The following is a 16,920-nucleotide window of genomic DNA, read 5'->3' on the forward strand; positions in this document are numbered from 1 at the left end:
GAGCAGACAGCAGAGATCGGTGAGATCTGGATCACCACGGTGCTCTGGATCCCGAGCTTAGAGGAAGGACGACGACGACCCAGGCTGCAGCGTCAACGCTTCAATGGTAGCTAGAGCGTAGTTGTCCTCCAGCGAGATTAGTGTGGGGTGTAGTAGAGCAAGTTGAGCTGCAATTATACATGATGATGGTTGTTGGTTCCAGTAAACTAATGCTGTAACTGACAGCTACCCTAGGGATAAAGAAATCCTTATGGGCCATGTTCTACGTTCTCTAATCGCATGTTGTTCATACCTTACCCGCAAAAATAAACTAAAAGAAGTTCTTCATACCTTACCCACTGATTGCTTTGACCAAGTAGGATTCCTACTCCGCAACTGAAACCGGCACCTATCTTCAGGAATTGACTGGGTTGTGTTGTCCCTTGGTTTTTACCAGATGGGCCGCCGTTGCTCCTCCGGCCGTCTCCCAGAGCTGCCTCCCCTGCTGGCGTCCCAAATGTTCCCCACTTCTAGATGTCTGTGGATGCTTAAGCGGGTGTGTTTGTAGGGTTGTAATTTTACATAAACCATGTCTCCCACTTCTAGATGTCTATCAGATCTCTTCTTGTCTGCAAAGAACTTTATTCTCTCTTGTGCCTTGAGTAAGTTATCCTTGATTTGCTGTGCAATTGTGTCCCTGTCCAGTTCAGCTTGGTGGTCATATCCTTCCATTTGTGGGAGCATAAGTTTAGCAATGAGAGGAGGAGGTCTAGCATATAAGGCCTGGAAGGGAGACATTTGTAGGGAAGTGTGAAGTGTGGTGTTATACCACCATTCAGCCATGTAAAGCCAAGTATGCAATTTCTTTGGGATGAGCAAAAGCCATACACCTGAGGTAATTTTCCAAGCATTGGTTAACTCTCTCTGTTTGACCATCAGATTGTGGATGATATGAAGTGCTCATGTGCAGTTTGACTCCCATTTTGGTGAACAGCTGTTGCCAAAAATTGCTAGTAAATATCATGTCTCTGTCGGTGACTATAACAACTAGGAGAATGCCCTTGCGTTGCTACGGGCAACATTTAGCAATTTCGTCGGCGGATCAACGAGGAATTACTTGATATAATAGTTGAATATCCATGCATTACAACAAAATATATATTACCATGATGACAAAAGGCGCAAGAAAGACCAAAATCGAGCATAACCAAATATTTCCTCAACAATTTCCAAAAAATGCTCGCAACTTAGAAATTAAAGAAACAGACAGTATGATTCTAAACTTAGATGGTGAACACATCGATGATTTAACTTTTTGTTGTCAGTATGCCAAGTATAATGTTGTAAAATTTATTACCTCGTGAGATCAACATATTCGGAGACATCAGACAACTCCAGGTATATGCAATTTAGACAACCCCAAAATGACATAGAACTTTGCAATGTTCAGATTGCTCGACCAGTTCGAGATCAATCTTAACTGTAAGTCTGCCAATGACTAATTCTCAACAAACAAACAAATATCGAGAGAAATCAGTGCGACTTCTCTGAAACAAACTACACAAAAATAGACACAACAACATCACCTCGCTCGTTTGAGCCCAACCACCCGTGAAGCTGCCCTCCTATCTTGAAATCCATAGATAAAAACATATCAAAATCAGATATTATCTCACGAAATATGCACCTAATTAAATATGAAGCAAAGATGAAAAGATACATCACACCCATACTATTCGATGGAACCATCCAGGATAATGATTTCAAAAGATTGTCGTCATTGTAGACCATCCATCGGCACAAGCACAAGACATAGTATGCTATCCCATCCTAGATGCAAGTATTGCTTTCACTAATTCACTCTCGATCGGTGGCTGCATAACCGGCGTCGTTCTGCTCACAATTCAAGTCGCCTTCGTTGTGGCTGAGCTACCTCGTAGATCTCATCCCGGTTCTCCCCCTGCCATCGTAGAGGAAAATAGTTGCGTGGGCGCTCTCGGTTCTCAATTCTCATGACGTTGTTGTCATAGTTCTATCAACATTGCACCACCGGCTTGCACATCATGGCGGCTTCTCAAGCATATTATTGGTTGTGGTTGTGGCTCTGGCCCACCTGATAAGGCCACCCGCCGCCGCCCTTGATGGTGCATCTCTTGCCACCACTGTCCGTGCCCATGCATTGCGACGGATCTAAAAGAAATACTAATACATGTTCACTAACCCGAAAAAACATTATCTTATTTGTAAAATCCGGAGCAAACTTGTAAGATTATTTTCGTAAAAATATCACAACTTACCTCAGACACGTCACATGTCGATCATATTGTCAGAAATGACATATGGCATCAACAACTCCGTCTTTTACTGATATTAAATGAAAATAATAGCTAAGGGGTGTTGATGATATAGCATTTCGGCCGACTCTGCACGATCTAAAAGTCCATAAAAATTCTACGTGGAAAATCACAAATAGGAAAAATGTAACATTACAAGTATAGGTCTAAACTTTAAAGAGATGCCTGACCATTTTTTCAGAGTTATCACTAGTAGAAAAATATCTGATAGTCCCGGTTCGTAAGGGCCTTTAGTCCCGGTTCATGAACCGGGACTAATGGGCCGTTACTAATACCTCCACCCATTAGTCCCGGTTCAAACAAGAACCGGGACCAATGTGCCTCCACGTGGCCCTGTGCGCCGAGCCCAGTCAGGGGTCCTTTGGTCCCGGTTGGTGGCACCAACCGGGACCAAAAAGCATCCACGCATCAGCATTCCAGTGGTTGGGTTTTTTTTTGAAAGGAGGGGGGGGATTGGGGGTTTTGGGGTGTTAATTTACGTGTTTCATATATTGTGTTAGCTAGCTAATTAATAGAGAGAAGTGTCCTCTCTTATGTCCGTGCTTGGTCGACTCTACGTACTATATATACATAAGTGATCGAGAGAACTATTCAGTACAGAAGTTCATGCATACCGAGAGAAGTGATCAATCGACCTCTCTCCTTCTCCGAGAGATTGGTCGAACAACAAGTTTTCGTATATCATGTATCTGACGCTACTGACTACATACATGCATGTACAATATGTATAAGATCTCTTATAATTACAATCCCCTAGCAATTGAAATCAATTTCCACATGGTATTCTCCGGCTTTATTGATGACGTGGTCAAGAAAGAATCCCGCCAATTCCTCTTGAATTGCTTTCATGCGATCTGATTCTAGGAGTTCATTCCGCATCTGTCACGTCTAATTTGAAGAAGGGGTTAATTAATACATATATATGAATGAAACTCAACAGAAATGATGTTGTAATAAAATGAAATTGTGAATATTATTGCTTACGCACTTCATATTGTCTTTGAGAGTAGCCCCGCTTGTTTTTCAAAGTCGCGTTGTGGATGAACTCGCACACGTAGTATCCACAGAAATCATTCCCTTCTTCCTGCCACAAGCACTTTACGAGAAATAGAGGTCAATCAAACTGATAATGAAGCATTATAAATGGCATTGATGAAAGTATAGCTATAGAATCAACGGGAGATGCGCACAACTAGCTAGCCAGTAGTACTTACTTTCGGGTATGTATATCGCAGCTCCTTCGGCAGTCCCGGAGCTTCTGCGGTGAACTGTTTCCAAACCCTGCAAGACAAAGAAAATAATTATTATTACTTGAGATATCAGGAAATGAACAAAAAGTTGCCGGTATGGTGCGATAATGATCGATTGAACTTACTTGCTGAGCATTTCAGTCATGTCCGCATAGGATTTGGGATCTTCCCGTCTCGAGTCTAAGACGGTTACTAGTCCACGCTCAATCTTAATCTCCAGAAGAATATAGTGGTACCTGCGCACGCATGCATGACTCATCAATTACATTACTATAACCTCGCTCGAGTAATAAGGGAAACCGAATATGCACACGACAGTAACACTCACTTGCCGTTGTAAGGAAAGAGTATGGTATCTTTGTTTTGATTTTTTATCAATGATTGTAGCACGTTGTCCTCGGCCTCTTTGATGTCCTTTTTAACCAGAAATTCATTTATGATATTTGTGTTAATGAACCCAATATCATAAATTTCTTGTTTTTTGCACTCGACGATCTTCAATTTGCATAATATATTGAGGATAATTAATTATAAATACATGAAATGAAAGAGCCGAGCTATATATAGAGACTTAATGACAGAAATAGTACTTACAGATAGTAGCAAAAGACCATTAGTTTATCGAGGGCCTTTTGATTGAAGAACGCAAAGAACTCATCAAATGGAACAGTCAACAGATCATTTGCAACGAGATCGTGCTCCTCTTTAATATGCAGATATAAAGCATTCGTACCCTCAGACTCTCTGCAGGTTTCCATGTACCAATTATGGAATCTTCGCATCATTGTTGTCAGAGATTTTTCATCTTTGACGAGAGGCTTCCCGTACTCGTATCTGTGTTCGTCCACCTCCAAGAAATCAGGAAGTGCATCGTCAGGTAGGTAATCGTCAAGATTGCCATAACCGGCCACCGTCCCCGGAGCATTAGACACATTGAGCGGGGGGCACGATTGCTGTGCTTGTTCGCCGAGCTGGGCAATTTTTTCCCCTTTGCTCGTTCTTTTGACCTTTTAGCACTGACAGTAGTTCCCGACCGCTGGGCTTGGAGATATGTCTGTTCAGTAATGCGCTCATAGTTGGTTCTCGGCGGAGACTTTGGTGGTTTCCTCAGGGCATCGATAGTGCGCTTTGCTTTCACCGGATCTACCTTCTCCTCCGGAGGTGGATGTCTCTTTGCTTTCACCCCTTCAAAGAACTCCTTCACGTGGGTCCGCACAATCGTATCGTTTTTCTCCTCGGACCTCTCGTACGGTAACTTCTCTAGAGGCTTGAGAGACGATGGACCGTATTTGTATTGCCTCCCGCCTCTGGTTGTGCTGCTAGACGCCGGAGCAGACGGAGCGGCTGCGGCGTCTGTCTTCTTTCGTGCTTGCTTACGAGGCGGAGGAGAAGGATTACGACGCGCCGGAGCAGCCAGGGCGGCGGCGGGTCTCTTCCACCCTTGCTGACGAGGCGGAGAAGGAGGATGCTGCTGGCTGCTCGGGAGCGTCGGCGCAGGCGGAGAAGGAGGCGGAGTGCCGCCATGCGCCGGAGAAGGAGGCGGAGTGCCGCCACGCGTGCCCTGATTGTCACTCGCTGGAGGAGAAGGCGGTGGAGGAGGCGGAGTGCCCTGACTCGCCGGAGCAGGAGGAGGAGGCGGAGGCGTCCAGTTCAGAAGGTTGATGAGCTCCTTCTTCCATAGGCATGGAGTCTTCGGAGCAGAACCCAGCCTAGTCTCCCCTTCACCGGTAAGGTGGTCAAGCACGAGGTCCTCAAATCCCTCCGTTATTTCATCCACCATCACCTTAGCATATCCTTTTGGAATCGGCTGGCAGTGATAAGTTGTGCCGGGTCTACTAGGATAAACTTGGCCAACAGCCGCCTTGACCTTCAAATTCATCCATCGCGCCATAATGTGGCAATTTTGAGACTCCGTGATACCATCCACGGGATAGCTGGCAGGAGCTGTCAAGACATGCTCCGGCTGAAGCAGCTCGGTGGAAGCCACGCTACTTCTCCGCTGAGATGGCGGGGTAGCTTCGGGGGAAGCTTCGGCAGGTCGTTTGCTGCGATCTGCTGCTTCTCGTTCCTCTTCTCGATCCTCTAGCCCCATTACCCTTCCGTGCAGCGCCTGCAGTTGGTCTTGCTCCAGTTTCTTCCTCCTCTCGTGGGTTTTGTAACCCCCTGCATCCGGAAAACCAACCTTCCACGGAATGGAGCCTGGCGTGCCTCGTGTCCGTCCAGGGTGCTCAGGATTCCCAAGGGCCATTGTGAGCTCGTCCTTCTCCCTGTTTGGAAGGAACGTCCCTCGCTGCGCTGTATCGATATAGTGTCGAAGGTTCTTGACTGGTATTTCCAGTTGCTCGTCCGTCCATTGGCAAAACCCTGTTACAGGGTCCAAGGTTCTGCCAGACCCGAAGAACCAAGTCCGGCAACGGTCTGGCCATCTCATTATCTCTGGTTCGATCCCTTTTTCAAGTAGATCATTCTCAGCCTTGGACCACTTAGGCCGGGCTTGCAGGTAGCCACCTAACCCCGTGCGATGGTGAAGCGTCTTCTTCGCAGCATTTTTCTTGTTTGTCTCCGACATCTTTTTACTCTTTTCCAATGTCTTGTGGGCCACAAATGCGGGCCAGTGATCTTTGATCTTCTCATATTTGCCGATGAATTCTGGTGTCTTTTTATTTTTGACAAACTGGTTCAGCTCTTTCCTCCACCTCTTCATTAGGGTTGCCATCTTCTTAAGAGCACAAGACTTGATTAATTCCTCTTTAATTGGCTTCTCCGGATCCTCCTCTGGCGGTAGGGTGAAATTTGCCTTCAGCTCAGTCCAAAGATATTCTTTCTGCATATCATTGACATAAGACACCTCAGGGTCTTCCTCCTTAGACTTATACCATTGCTGGATGCTGATCGGGATCTTCTCCCTAACAAGAACCCCGCACTGAGCAGAAAATGCCTTCCTTGTCCGGATGGGTTCAATCGGTTTACCGTCGGGCGCGATTTCTATGATCTCAAACTTTTCATCCGAGCTCAAATTTTTCTTCGGGCCTCGTCTCCTTACCGAAGTTGTGCTCGATCCGGAGGGCTAGAAATTATAAGGAAGAAAGACGAGAGTAATTAATATGTGTACATATACCAAAACAATGGAAGCATCAATTAACTAGTCAGCACGGGCTAAACTAATATATATATACCTGGCCGGGCTCGGTTCGGTCATCGGAGCAGTCAGCACGGTCTCCTTCTTGTACCTCCATGGTTTCACCGGAGCCATCATGAACATAGTCCCGTTCTTGTACCGGCATTAATGGGCCGAAGCCATCATGAACATAGCCCTCTTCTTCACCCCGTTCTTCCAGCTGACCAACGGTGTCGAGGAGAAATGACGCAACTTCATCCCTTCCATTTGCGATTGTCCCTCAATATCGCTTCTGTTTCTTCGTCTCGGCAGTGCTCCATAGTTTCTGCAAATATTTACAACATGTCAATTATTATTCAAACATGGTACAGATGGATATATATATATATATATACTAGCCAGCTAATCACGATAAGGAATCATGTTAGTGGCCTCGACGCTGCTTCTCTAGGGTTTGGGGTCGCCTCGACACAACAACGCTTCAAAGGTTTGGGGTGGCCTTGACGACAACGTTCTTTTAACTTGGTAAATTTGGGTGGCCTCGAGAGAGTTAATTTGTCGGGTAGGGGCGCGGCGGGAGGGGGTAGGAGACGAGGCCCTCAGATTCTTGTGACAGCCTATATAGCCATTTGCTCAACATGCATTTCTTTTTAATCTCGAGGTTCTCGATCCCAAGACCCCCCTGATCTTTTGGTCGACAAATAATATCCCATCTTGCCAGGCGATACTTTGTCTTAACCTCGTCGGACTGCCAGAAAAAACGAGATCGATAGAAGTCTAGTCTCTTGCATACCCCTTTAGGCACCTCAAAAAAAGATAGAAGGAACATTGGCATACTCGTGAGTACCGAATTTATCAATACTAGACTTCCTCCATATGACATAAGCTTACCCTTCTAGCAGCTTAGTTTCTTCTCGAATCGATCTTCGATGCATTTTCACTCCTTTAGTTAATTTCCTACGATGGATTGGAATGCCTAGAGCTGAACGGTAATAACCCTAGTTCACAACCGAACGGTTGCTTGTAGCTGTCTTCATCATCTTTGGCCCTACCAAAGCAGAACAATTCACTCTTGTGGAAGTTGATCTTTAGACCAGACAGTTGTTCAAATAGGCATAACACTAGTTTCATATTCCTCGCCTTTGCAAGGTCATGCTCCATGAAGATAATAGTGTCATCCACATATTGTAGGATAGAAACGCCCCCATCCACCAAATGGGGAACAAGACCACCTACCAAGCCTCTCTCCTTTGCCCGACCTATGAGAACTGCCAACATGTCTGTCACAATGTTGAACAGAATCGGAGACATCGGGTTCTTCTTGTCTCAGGCCTTTATGCGTTTGAAAATAATGACCAATGTCGTCATTCACCTTTATCCCAACACTACATTTCTGGACAAAAAAATCCACCTGATTCCTCCATGCCCCATTGAAGCCCTTCATGCGCATGGCTTGCTGCAAAAATGGCCATTTGACCTTGTCATATGCCTTCCCAAAATCTACTTTGAATATCACCCCATCGAGTTTCTTCGAATGGATTTCATGTAAAGTTTCATGTAAGACAACAACCCCTTCTAGGATGTGTATTCCAGGCATAAAGGCAGTCTGACTTGGTTGCACTACCGAACGGGCAATCCGCGTCAGTCTATTGGTGGTCACTTTCGTAAATATCTTGAAACTAACATTCAAGAGACAAATGGGCCTAAATTGGTCGATGCGTATTGCTTCCTCTTTCTTTGGCAGTAGCGTTATCATGCCAAAATTTAAGTGGAACAATTGCGTTCCGTTCATGCTCTCCGTTCTTCTTCAAATCAAATAAAGTAATTCGACCGGCCATGCTCTCCGTTCTCCAATCGCATGCTCTGGCATATGGACTTGCAATTTGAATTGGTAATACCTTGCCTTACAATATCCCTCCTCCTATGTGGATGGAAGTTTTTTCCCCTTCTTCTTTATAAAATGATACGCACACTCGTGCGTATTCGAGAAATATCCCTCCTCCTATCTTCAGCTGACACGGCATTTTATCCTTCAACATCCCCGCCGGCGGGAAAGGCAACCCCACGGGGAAACACCCGTCACCGATGAGCGCCAATGATCGTTAGCACGTTGGTGATGTGGGTTCAGGTTCAGAGAAAAAAAAACGTGCGGGGAGCGTGACAAGGCAGCAACGAGGAATGCAAACTACAGTTGTTGGGTTGGGCTGGTCAACCGGTTGAAAGCCCAAGAATCTGACTGAACCCTCTCTCAGCTGCTCTGAATCTCGATCGTTTCAGTCTTTTTTGGCTGTTGTAGCTGAGATGAATCTGTTAAGTTGTGGTGGTGCCCGTGTCACTATCAGCTGCGGATCGTTGGAATCTTCTTGGATCTCATTCACAGCCTAGCCTAGCTATCTGCCTATGTTTTTCCTTTAAAGCTCCAGCAACCACCACTGACTCTGATATATACTACTACTACGCAGATCACATCAGACATATCCAAGTCTGAACATGGTGCAGGCGTGCAGCTGTGTGAATCTGAATCTTATTTCCCTTTCAGGTTTGGCTCCGGAGGCAGCAGAACGCGACCTGAATTAAAATTTACCTTTCACCTGAAATCAATGCAAGCACCACCAAATGCGTGTGTTTGAACATAGAACACCTGATACTGGGTCGTATGTGTTTGACAGTGGAATGCGCTGAGCAAGCATTGCACTGCAGGATTATTTGAACGTAGCATCAGTATTAGCAGCCACAGACTGTATGCGTGTGTGAGAGTTGCAGATGTCTGCCTTGCTGCCCCTACTCGCAAACTACTGTTCGTATCACCATGCAAATTCATACACAATGGGTTTGGTGGCAACGTGATGTGAACTCCATCAGCATTAATCAAACCATATGAACAGAGTCAACAGTACACAGTACAAGAATTAATCACTAACATCATAATTTCATAAGGACGGTACTTCAAAGATTTCTTCACAACCACGCTTCGATCATCACACATTTACACATAGTTGTGCATATCAGAAGCTTATTCAACACATCATACGTGTTCAAACTCCACTAGTAAATGCATCATCTTGTCAACTCAATTTACAGGATCGATTCAGCATGGATAGACGATTTGCGACATCTACCATTGTTGGTCTTAGGTCCACATCAGAATTAAGGCATTCAGCAGCAATTCCTGCCAGAGTGTCAAGAAGCTTCAAATTTTCTGTCACTGCAATTTCCTTATCAAACAACTCAGTCGATTTCCTCCCCTGCTTGTGGTTCTCCAGGAAATTAATTACTAAGCTGTTTTTGTCCATATGTGTGGCCTTTCTCCTAGTAACAAGCTCCAAGATGATAACTCCAAAACTGTAGACATCACTTTGTTCGGTCAGTAGGCCTGTTCGTACATATACCGGATCCATATAAGCCATGTCACCAATGGATATTCCGCTATGTTCATGGCCTCTCACGATCAACCTTGATATGCCAGTGTCTGAGATCTTTGGCACAAAGTTGTTATCCAAGAGTATATTTGATGGTTTAACATTACCGTGTAATATTTTCTTAGCAACTGCAGGATGCACATAAGCTAGCGCACCTGCCGACGTTGCAGCAATACATAATCGCACGCCAAGGTTAAGAGGCACCTTGATGTTGATGTGAAGAATGTAATGGAGGCTTGCTATAGAGTGAAACTCATGGACTAGCATCGGGACTTCAAATTCAAGGCAACAACCTATGATCCTAACCATATTTTCGTGAATGACTTGAGACTGGATGATGACTTCATTTGCAAAATCTTCATTCTGTACCACACTACCACTAAATAGCTTCCTTATTGTAACTGGCACACTATCAACAAGGCCCATGTAAACTGCTCCAAAGCTATCTCTTCTAATAAGATTCTTATTCTTTAAAATTGGACTGAGCTCCTTCTTTTTGAAAAGTTTCACAAAATTTACATTCTCCAATGTAGGCCCACCATACCGCACATGATTCCTAAGCGCTTTTCTGTCGAAGATGTCCAAATTGTTCAACTTGTAGAGCACACCATTGTTAGAGCTAGAAATACTTGCACCTTGTGGGCTTACATTTTTCTTTACATCTTGCACTCCCCTTAATGGCCATTGATCACTCGAAGCTTCTTGCTGCCCTTGCTGCCAATGATCTTCTCTAGGTATCTCTACATATTCTGCAAGTCCTTCTGTTTCAGTGTGTTCCTTGATTTCCTTTCCAAGGTACTGATATGAAAGCTTTGAGTTTTTCTCTTGGCAATATTGTTCCTTTAGGAAACTAACCTGCTGCTCAACTGATGAACCACTTATGCCAGTTTTGATGGTAATTTTTGTTTTATCTAGCCTATCAAGTATATGGCGTACAACTGGTCTCTTCTTTGGGTTCAAGTCCATGCACTGTATCCCTATCTTAGTGCATACTCTTACTTGCTCCAACTGTGTATGCCACTGATCTGATGCCTCCAACTGATTCATCCAATTTGCAACTACCTACAAAGTTGCAACTAGGAGTTAAAATGTAGATGGTAAACTTTATAGCAGCAGCGACTACTCAAGTACAGATGCAAAAAGTGGTTTGACATTTATAAGCACATTTCCAAATTTCTTTGTAAATTCAATCTTTTGGGTGAAACTACCCTTTTGCAGGCTGCCATGGATGTGATCTTAGTGCTCGCAAAGGCTTAATTAAACATGCAATGTGGTGTGCTGAAGGCACAATGCTACAAAAGTGGATGATGGTTTAGACCGTTCTTGTTTGGGAATACATGATTTTTGCAATTACTCCAAGGCTCAGTTAAAACATAGCACATTTCATTTGAAAATCTATCATTAACATGAGCAAACACTTAAATTGTTCTTACATTCTCCTCTTCTGGATACCCCTTCTCTCCTGTTAGTATTTCCACAATTATAATGCCAAGACTATATATGTCCGACGCAAATGTGAATTGTCCTCTATAGAATTCTGGTGCTAAGTATCCCCTACAAGAAAATTTATACAGCCCAATAAATTAATGTGCACAAAATATGGATGTGTGCAGAGTAAATAAGAGCTTTCAAACCCCTGCAAAAAAAGAGCTTTCAAAACGGTGGCTTACTGAGATCCACATAGATGTGAAGTAAAAGCTCGGGTTTGGTCTTCACCGAGGCACCTTGAGAGTCCAAAATCAGCAATTTTTGGTACCATGTGATCAGCTATCAATATATTTCCGGGCTTGAGATCCAAATGAAGAATACGCTTCTCATGAAGATGAAGTAAGCCCTCACAGGTTCCCTTGATAATATGATAACGATCTCTCCATTTAAGTCCACAGGACGCATCTGCGGAGGAAAGGGGTTCCACATTTTCATACCTTAGAGATAATAATGTGAATCAATTGATGCATGCCATACAAAGCATTTTCAATATGTTTTCAAAGATGTCCAAATTGGTGTCAAAGAAGAGTAGAGAATAAATCTGAGACGTTCAGTGTTAAAATATGCAAAGGCAAGTTTACACCCAACTATAGCATGTCACTTTCTAATTGATTAATTAAATTAACTTCCTCACTTGCTATTTTATTCAATGATATTATTCCAAGGAAGAAAATAAACACATCTTCTCACATAGAATAGCACGACCCAAAAAGTTGTTAAGAAAAAACCGGACGCTAGTAGTTTTAATCACCATTATTGGTTGCCTCACATGTAATGGACCAACACTACCCTTATTCAAGGGAGGAAATAATTCATGGATAATATGCCTACACTTTTCTGGTGAGTTCTAGTCTACAATACCAATCTATATTAGTTTTACTGTATGTATTTTTATGTATTTACAGGACATGGAAATGAATAGAAATACTCCGGGTATAAATACAAAGATGAATGCAAAACCTACATCAAATGCAACCTTGCGGACGGTTTTGCGAAACAAACACACTCCAATGAAAATAGAATCAAATGGAATGACTATTTTCCTATTTGGTTGCGGATGATGAACTAGCTGCAGTAGTAATTCACAACATATCAAGCCCTCTCCCCAATGGAAATGCTTAGCCCACATCTTAGGATTGGGCGGGGAGGGGGGGGTGGCAAAACTAAGCTTAGGCCACATGAAGAGATCTCCTACTCTAGGGAGGGTGAGACGGCCGTCGGCCGGGTTGGTGTACACTAACCTCCGCCAAGGTTCTCCCCCAACGAGCCCACCCCTCTCCAGCGATCATAGGCAGTGACACTGCCATTTGAGTTTGTTGCCTTCCTGGCGGTACAATAGTGATGGTCACCACGCTTGACCCTGGCCTCGCCGCCGCACCCGAGAATGAGGGGGAGAGAACTGTCCTCCGCCGCAAACATATCCAAGCCCCGTCTAGCTCATCGTTGTGCCGGAGGAAAATATGACATCTCTACCACCACACAAGGATTTGTCCGGTGCCGACACATTGGTATAGGCATTGCCAACACGTTTGTATGGCTGCCTTGTTGACTCCTTCAAGTGGCCCCCAACACGCAATAGGGTGCGCTCGACCATGACCCCGTCATCACAAAAATATGGTATGCTAGGACTATCAAAAAATATGGGATGCTAGGACTATGTAGTGACCTGGAAAAATATATAGAAATAAGCTTCACGGTCATACCGGTAATATACTTATCGAGACTTCCGTTAGGTATGTACTCAAAACATAGCACCCAGTTTCGTACATCTGCCATGACAAATTTCCCGTCATAGTGCCCCACCATCCCTTGCGTGTCAGAACAATATCCCAAAAAACGAACTATGTTCTTGTGCTTGACCTTCATTAGGCACTCGACCTCTTTGTGGAATTTATTCTCATGCATGTCAATTGTTATGAGCAGCTTCTTCACAGCGACCATCCCTTTTCCCACCGTTCCCTGCAGTCACAATGTGAATTACGTTTTGTGTGCACGTGGTGGTGTCATTGCGATGTGCACATGTCATCTATCTTTTAGATCAACTATGATAAGGAACGAGAAAGCTTACAAGCGGGAGTAATCCATACCTTATAAACAATCGCAGAACCACCACTGCCAATTTGTCGATCATCAGAGAAACAATCTGTGGTTTCTCGTAAAAGTGATAATGGCAGGTATGTTGGCTCTGCACTTTCATCAAGCACCATGCGCTCTAGGTCCAACTTATGTACAGTTCTGATTTTGGTATCCATTTGCAATCAATACCAGAGTGCAGTACCTTTGAACCAAGACAACACAACTATTGGCTTTTAGTTTGTGTGTGCCCGTTGACAACAAGACAACTACTGGAATATTAGAGACTTCAATAAAGGACTATTGGAATCTCTAAAAGGACTTATATTTAGGAAAGGATGGAGTATTAGCTTTTTACTCAAGTAATCAAGTATAACCATGAAACACAACATGTTTACGTACATGCATCTCATCTCTCTAGCTAGTTACTCAGTATAATAATAGAAGATCACTATTTTGCTAGCCTGGTTTCAAAGTATAACAAATTAGTGATTTAAAAGTAAAGTAAATCATTCAGCAACAGTAACCGATTCTTGTGTCGTTAGCCTCATTTGATCTGGATTAATCAGCTGTCTTTCGATTTACTATAATAGCACTGGTGACATAGGAATTCACAACCACATGAAGGAAGGATGGATCGATGACCAAAATTACTTGAGAGGAAACTAAAACACAGCATATACAGTAGGGTGTTGATACTTGATAGAGGTCATCCTTCCCATGCACACACATACCACGGCAGCGATGTTATCGAGTAGTCCTGTAGAAGTAGAACCCGCCGGGCAGTGAGCATGGATGGGTAAAATCTGGATCACCACGTCTTGCCCGAGCTCCTAGGAAGATGGTCGACGACGATGAGCCTAGACGGCCTTAGCCTGCAGCGACAACACGTGATGGTAGACTGCAGCTAGATTTTCTCATGGTCTGATGTAGAATGGGGAGGAAATTCTGTGGAGGAGAAGGCTGAGACAGGGGAAACAAATTGGAGAAGATAGAGGTGATATACGCGCCTGCTGTTCGACCTCAAAAAGACATCCTTGGGATATGGTTGTGGAGAAGGCTTAAATCTTGTCCACAGATAAATTCAAGACTAGTGAGATATTTTGTGTACTCTTTGTATACTTCCTTTTTGAATTGATATTCATTTTTCTTTTTTGAACAATTGATATCCTACACGATCACAGTGTGTAGGTACAATATTTCTGGCGGTTATTATTGTCCAAGGCGATCACATAAAAGTGCTTCTCTCTAGTGAGTTTTTCAAAAACAAATACTCCCTCCGTTCCGATTTACTCGTCGTGGTTTTAGTTTAAATTTGAACTAAAACCACGACGAGTAAATCGGAATGGAGGGAGTATAACAATAATGAAAAAAAATCTGGGTAAATACTAATGATAATTACACAAATGCTCCCATTAAAAATGCTGCCTAAAAAATAGCCGCCATTTGTTTTCTAGTGTTTTAAGTCAAAGATTTAGGCTGGAATTTACCGAAATTTATAGTATGGCATTCAAATAAAACTATCATTTCAAAGTATTTCAGGAACCCAAACTCTGATAATTCAAATTTCATTGTTGCTGGTTTTGGGTTTTAGTGAATGAAATAACGACATTTTTTTTCAAAAGAGAATGATGATCGAGTTTTGAGGATTAGTTTTAATTCAAGGTTGCGGATTCCTAGAGTATAGTTGACAAAAATAATTATGATTATCGAGTTTCTAATTATACTGAATCTAAAATCATTGGGCACCTTCTAAAATTTGATGATCCTGACTGCATGTTCAGTTTTGTGAACCAGCGCACCACACCGTCCAACTTCTCGTCCATCAGTTCTTGATGATTGATAGCGCGTAATTGCAACTAAAAAAACATAGTGGGTAATTATTATTTATGATCATGGTGTTATGTTAGTGGTAGTCGACATGGAATCAACATGTGTCGTGTTTCTTCTTCATAAGAAGGATAAGCGAAGATACTTTTTTCTCCGAAACTTTCAAAGTTGTTCCCGCTCGACACCACCATTACCTAAAAATCGACGAGCTGCCAGGGTAGCAGATTTGGAAAACGTTTAACGATTTGAACAAAATTTTGTGAATTCAAACAAAATTGATAAAATTAAATAAGATCATGGTTTTGTGAAAAGTTCATGCATTTGAAAAAATATTCATGAATTTTTAGAAATGTTCACATGGTACAAAGCAAAAAGGTAAAAAATAGATAAAAAGATGGAAAAACAGAGAGAAACAGACCAAACAAATCACATAGGAAAACCGGCAGGAAGCATCTAAATTCTTCTCGAAGCCGGAGGTTTATATACGTAGCGTCTATATCACGAATTAAACGAGACGAGACAGTAGCATGTCTCGCTGAAGGGTCTAGAGTAATTGGGCCGGCCCATTCACGCTCACTTAAAGGAAAAACGAGAAGAGAAAAAAGGGAGCACGCGGGGGATTTGAACCCTCGTGTACTGGTTGATTGCAAGCGCAGCTAGTCACTGGTCTTGCCTTGGGTTCATGATTGAGCAATAGGGCGGGACTACTTAAGTCGAAACGAGCCTGGTTTCCACTGTTTCTTCTCTTTTTTTCCAGGTTATTTTTGTTTTATTTTTTTCATCGGGTTTTCTCTCTTTCAATTGTTTTTTTCTTTTTACGTTCTTTTTCTTTAATTTTCTTTACTTCTTTCTCGGTTTTTACTGGATTTCCTTTTTGTTTTTTCTTCGGTTGTGCTTCTTTATTTCTCGTTTCTCATCTTTTTTTTATTTCCTTTATCATTTCTTGGTTTACTGTTTGGTTTTCTTATTTCTTCTCCAATTTTTGGTTTTATTTTTTTTCTTTTTATTTTTTCTAATGTTTCTTTTGGTTTTTACTCTAAATTTTTCGTATACATCAAGAATATTTTTCTAATACACATTTAACATCTTTTGAATACATGGTCAACATTTTTTCTATAGACATTTTCAACACTTTTCACATGCTTGATTAACATTTTTCAAATACAAGAATAACATTTTTCTATACACACGTTTAAAGATTTTTCATATTCTTGATTAACATTTTCGAAATACAAGATTAATATTTTTTAATACATGGTCAATATTTTTTGTATAAACATTTCACATTTTTTGAAATGCTTGATTATCATTTTTCAAATACTTATTCATTTTTTCATATGCCTTATTAACATTTTTATATATATGATAAAAAACTTCATCATTTTTATATACATGGCAGACATTTTTCA

The 16,920-nt window shown here is 42.5% G+C and overlaps 1 protein-coding gene across 4 annotated transcripts; it reads right to left on the bottom strand.

Annotated features, from left to right (window-relative positions):
• Positions 1–9,550: 9,550 nt before the first annotated feature.
• LOC123135576 (serine/threonine-protein kinase PBL27) lies at positions 9,551–14,697 on the bottom strand. 4 transcript variants are annotated; one of them, XM_044554693.1, is made up of 6 exons: positions 14,416–14,697; positions 13,696–13,886; positions 13,312–13,567; positions 11,791–12,013; positions 11,554–11,674; positions 9,551–11,182 (listed from the first exon to the last, which is right to left on the bottom strand). In XM_044554693.1, exons 2-6 carry the CDS (start codon positions 13,858–13,860, stop codon positions 9,767–9,769), a joined length of 2,181 nt encoding a protein of 726 aa, XP_044410628.1. In that variant the 5' UTR covers positions 13,861–13,886; positions 14,416–14,697; the 3' UTR covers positions 9,551–9,766. The 4 variants fall into 4 exon arrangements, with proteins under 4 accessions (XP_044410628.1, XP_044410629.1, XP_044410630.1 ...); XM_044554694.1 differs by having other exon boundaries at positions 13,696–13,907; positions 14,416–14,658; XM_044554695.1 differs by lacking the exon at positions 14,416–14,697 and adding an exon at positions 12,850–13,274 and having other exon boundaries at positions 13,376–13,567; positions 13,696–13,779.
• Between the last annotated feature and the right edge of the window lie 2,223 nt (positions 14,698–16,920).

The sequence above is a fragment of the Triticum aestivum genome, chromosome 6B (assembly GCF_018294505.1).
Source record: "Triticum aestivum cultivar Chinese Spring chromosome 6B, IWGSC CS RefSeq v2.1, whole genome shotgun sequence".
In the NCBI taxonomy this organism is placed as follows: Eukaryota; Viridiplantae; Streptophyta; class Magnoliopsida; order Poales; family Poaceae; genus Triticum; species Triticum aestivum.

Bases quoted from the DNA above. Each gene is read 5' to 3' on its own strand.
- LOC123135576 (XM_044554693.1), bottom strand. From the start codon at position 13,860: ATGGATACCAAAATCAGAACTGTACATAAGTTGGACCTAGAGCGCATG. The intron at 11,675-11,790 runs GTAAGCCACCGT...ATTTTCTTGTAG, and splicing joins TCACATCTATGTGGATCTCA to GGGATACTTAGCACCAGAAT. The intron at 11,183-11,553 runs GTAAGAACAATT...GCAACTTTGTAG, and splicing joins GGTATCCAGAAGAGGAGAAT to GTAGTTGCAAATTGGATGAA.